This window comes from Cicer arietinum, unplaced genomic scaffold (assembly GCF_000331145.2).
Source record: "Cicer arietinum cultivar CDC Frontier isolate Library 1 unplaced genomic scaffold, Cicar.CDCFrontier_v2.0 Ca_scaffold_3925_v2.0, whole genome shotgun sequence".
Classification (NCBI taxonomy): Eukaryota; Viridiplantae; Streptophyta; class Magnoliopsida; order Fabales; family Fabaceae; genus Cicer; species Cicer arietinum.
The window spans coordinates 1-1,793 of NW_027337574.1; the positions used below are offsets into that span (position 1 = coordinate 1).

General features: G+C 33.0%; 1 protein-coding gene across 1 annotated transcript; it reads right to left on the reverse strand.

Moving 5' to 3' along the window:
• Window positions 1-760: 760 nt before the first annotated feature.
• On the reverse strand, window positions 761-1,792 carry LOC101493949 (uncharacterized). Its single transcript, XM_073364712.1, has 2 exons — window positions 1,642-1,792; window positions 761-1,557 (listed from the first exon to the last, which is right to left on the reverse strand). The coding sequence occupies exons 1-2, from the start codon at window positions 1,790-1,792 to the stop codon at window positions 761-763; spliced, it is 948 nt and encodes a 315-aa protein (XP_073220813.1).
• Window position 1,793: the final 1 nt, after the last annotated feature.

The following is a 1,793-nucleotide window of genomic DNA, read 5'->3' on the forward strand; positions in this document are numbered from 1 at the left end:
CATGATTTCCAAGTGTAGTTACGATTCGAAGAAACACATGTCTATGCATTCGAAACCTTCGTCAGAATTGAGCACTTGTGTCTATTGGATTTTCAGAGAAGTAGTCGTTGTACAATCGAGTATGTCCTTCTTCACGATTTCGATGTATCACTGTTCTTCTTCGCATATGCCTAGTAGAACTATTGGATTGTTGTTGCCTTTCAAACATTGACATCAATAGTTCCTCATCGGTGTTGTCCACAAATTCATCTTCTATCAACTCCCAAAAGAATTTATTGAGTTCTTCCGAATTATTTGGATCCATTAGATGATTGAGGAAATAGAGTGAACAACTTGATAAAAAATATAGGAGTGTGAGAAGATTGGTGTGTATATATATATTTATTTATTTATTTTTTTAAAGAATGAGAGTATATATATAATGTTAAATGAATAACGACTAGTACGACTAACGGCTAGTTTGAATAACAGCTATTTTTAATAACGGCTAGTTTTAATAACAGTTGGTTCTAACAATTGCTAATTTGACTAATGGCTAGTTTGAATAACGGCTAGTTTGAATAATAGTTAGTTCTAACAATTGTTAATTTGACTAACATAATAACGGCTAGTTTTAATAACAGTTGGTTCTAACAATTGTTAATTTGACTAATGGTTAGTTTGAATAACGGCTAGTTTGAATAATAGTTAGTTCTAGCAATTGTTAATTTGACTAACAGTTAGTTTGATTAAAAACTAGTTTTAACAATTGTTAATTTGATTAATGGTTAGTTTGAACAACAATTAGTTTCATAAACATGAAATTCTTATTAATTAAAGTAACACTAATAGTCATTTTACATGATGTCTCATTTAAAAAAAAATAAAAACTAAACATTATCTTAACTAAAATCCATACTTTTTTTTTAAGTTTATTACAATAAATTTCATGAACTTCGAGTTGACTCTCACTCATTCCGGATGTATCTTTCATGATGACCTCCATTGCCTTGAACTCCATCTCGTCCTCTTTTAGTTGTGCCAGTTTTTCTAAAGCGGCTACTTTTTTATTCATTATATCTTGCACAACAGTATTAATAAGAGGTGTTTCAACCGCCTTTGCCTTGCCCATTCTTTTTGCTGCCTTTTGTCCCATTGGACGCTCCATTGGTGATGTTGAGTCAATTTCATAACTTGTCTCTGTATTAGGAGATGATGAGTAGGCTCCACTAGTAGAGTTCTTTGTTCTTTTTGAAGAACATTCAATTGATGCTCCCATCCATTTAGGTTCACATTTTAGCAATCGCCATGCATATTCGTCATTAAATGGTCCACCTGTATCTTGAGAATAAAAAGCATGTGCAGCGATCATGATGTCCTTCTTCGAGCTTCCACTTTTCTTTCCACTTACAGCTTGTTTGTAACACCCAACAAATTTTTGAACGAAACCATTAATTCGATGCCATCGAGATTTTAGTTGACTTAGTGTTTTCTCTCGCAACTGCCCACGATACTCATTATAATTTGTTGCAATTCTTAACCAAAAACCATCTGCTTTTTGGTCAACTCCTATAATTGAATCTTTTGAAACGTTGAGCCATGATTGAATAAGTAGTGTATCTTCATCCATTGTGAATAGCTCTCGAGATTTTTTTCGACCATGATGTTCTTCTCCCTCTTTGACAATAGTATTTTTAAAACCAACATGAGTAGAAAACTGTGGAACTTGACACGCGGGCATAGGACCAATTGGTATTTGAGGTTCAAAACAAGTAAACTCTCCTTGAGCATTTATTTGAGGTCTATAAAACATA